Source organism: Nematolebias whitei, chromosome 12, assembly GCF_014905685.2.
Source record: "Nematolebias whitei isolate Nwh7 chromosome 12, NemWhi1, whole genome shotgun sequence".
Lineage (NCBI taxonomy): Eukaryota > Metazoa > Chordata > Actinopteri > Cyprinodontiformes > Rivulidae > Nematolebias > Nematolebias whitei.
In genome coordinates this window covers 47,509,703-47,511,288 of record NC_056509.1, presented here as the reverse complement: position 1 = coordinate 47,511,288, position 1,586 = coordinate 47,509,703, and the positions used below count along the sequence as shown (strand labels likewise).

The following is a 1,586-nucleotide window of genomic DNA, read 5'->3' as shown; positions in this document are numbered from 1 at the left end:
TGTGTGTGTGTGTGTGTGTGTGTGTGTGTGTGTGTGTGTGTTCTTCAAGGAAGGACTACTGTATATCCTGGAGTTGTAATTCTAAAATACTTAGTCAGTCTTGTGGATAAAAGATGACACGTTTCAACAAGAAGACTCCGTCCACAGGACCGGACTCAACCTGGTTAGATCAGTCTGAAGCTGTTCTGTTGAAAGAACTTGGCAAAACAGGTTAGCTAAAATTTGGAACTATTAGAATACAGACTTAAAGCTAAAAGTAGCACAACATTAGCTAAAAGCTACATGGAGCAAAAAAGGCTGGCTAAAGGTAGTGAAAGGCCAGCTAAAAGACAAAAGTAGCAGAACAATAGCTAAAACCTCACCGTAGAAAAATTTTCTAACTAAATATAGTAAAAGGTTAGCCAAATGCTAAAAATAGCAGAATGATTCGTAGAAACTAAAAGTAGTAAAGCAACAGCTAAAAGCTACGTCTAGCAAAAGGTTATCTAAAAGTGAAAAGATTAGAATAAAAATCAGGAATAGAATAGCTTACAGCTATACTTAACTAAAGCCTAACTGAAAGCAGAATGTAGCTAAATAGCAAAAAGCTAGCTAAAAGTAGTAAAAATAAAAGTAGCTTAAGTAAACAAAAACAGATCCAGCAGCTGAAGGAAAACAATGATTTTGGAGGAACTGGAGATCTCGGTGTGTTTCATGGGACAATATTTGTAAATAAATTTAAATCTTTTGAAAAGTATAAAACTAAATATCCTATCTCCAGAATGAGCCGAATGTTTTGTTTTATGAATGGCTAAAATATGTCAATGTCTGCAGAAGTAAAGACACGTGGAAGAACAAAATGAGGACGAGTGTTCACGTTGACTCAGCGTTCACACAAACACATTATTTATTTTGTGTAAAACTAATCGAACGTGTTTTTATTCACATCGTTATGGAATAAAATCGGCCTTACATAAATCCGACCTCCCGCAGGAGTTTGAGCTGCTGAATCGTTGGCGTGGCTGCAGTTTTAGTTTTAGCTGCAGGTGTGTTTGAACAACCAGCTGAACTTTGGCCTGCAGATATGACGTGAAGCTTTTCCTTCAAACGAGCAGCTTTCGGTTCTCGTCTGAGAAACTGCAGGAAGATCTGAGCATGTCCCAGAGGAGCACGATGGCTCAGGCTGCAGCGGAGCCGAACTTCCTGCAGTTCAATGATCTGGGCTGTGAGAAGGTCGGAGGGAAGGTGAGTCCTGAAGACCTCTTAGATAACATCTAACCTGCTGGCCGTGGGCCAGAAGAAGATTTATTTATTTATGTTTCTTGTATTCTCCACGTGAACTGTTCTTTGCATCTTACTCAATTTATCAACATAATGTTTAAATTTATCTTTCTAGTTTTATGCTTTATCTTCATGAAGTTGACCGTTAATGTTGAACTGACATTGATCATGGAAACATTAAAGCTCATCTTGTTTTAAAGAAGAACAATCACAGTTTGAATCTATCGGTTCAGTTCATCACAGCTTCTAAACATCCTCCCTCAGAAAATCAATCCTTTGTGTCTCCATGGTCTTGGTCTATCTGGTCCATCTTGTCTCTTCAGGTC

General features: G+C 38.3%; 1 protein-coding gene across 1 annotated transcript in view; it reads left to right on the top strand.

Moving 5' to 3' along the window:
• The first annotated feature begins 1,063 nt into the window (after positions 1 to 1,063).
• Positions 1,064 to 1,586, top strand: part of allc (allantoicase) — a 9,031-nt gene continuing 8,508 nt past the window's right edge. Inside the window, exon 1 of the mRNA XM_037686021.1 lies at positions 1,064 to 1,224. Within this exon, the coding sequence (XP_037541949.1) occupies positions 1,135 to 1,224 (90 nt within the window). The 5' untranslated portion in view covers positions 1,064 to 1,134. The remainder of the gene's footprint in view (positions 1,225 to 1,586) is intronic.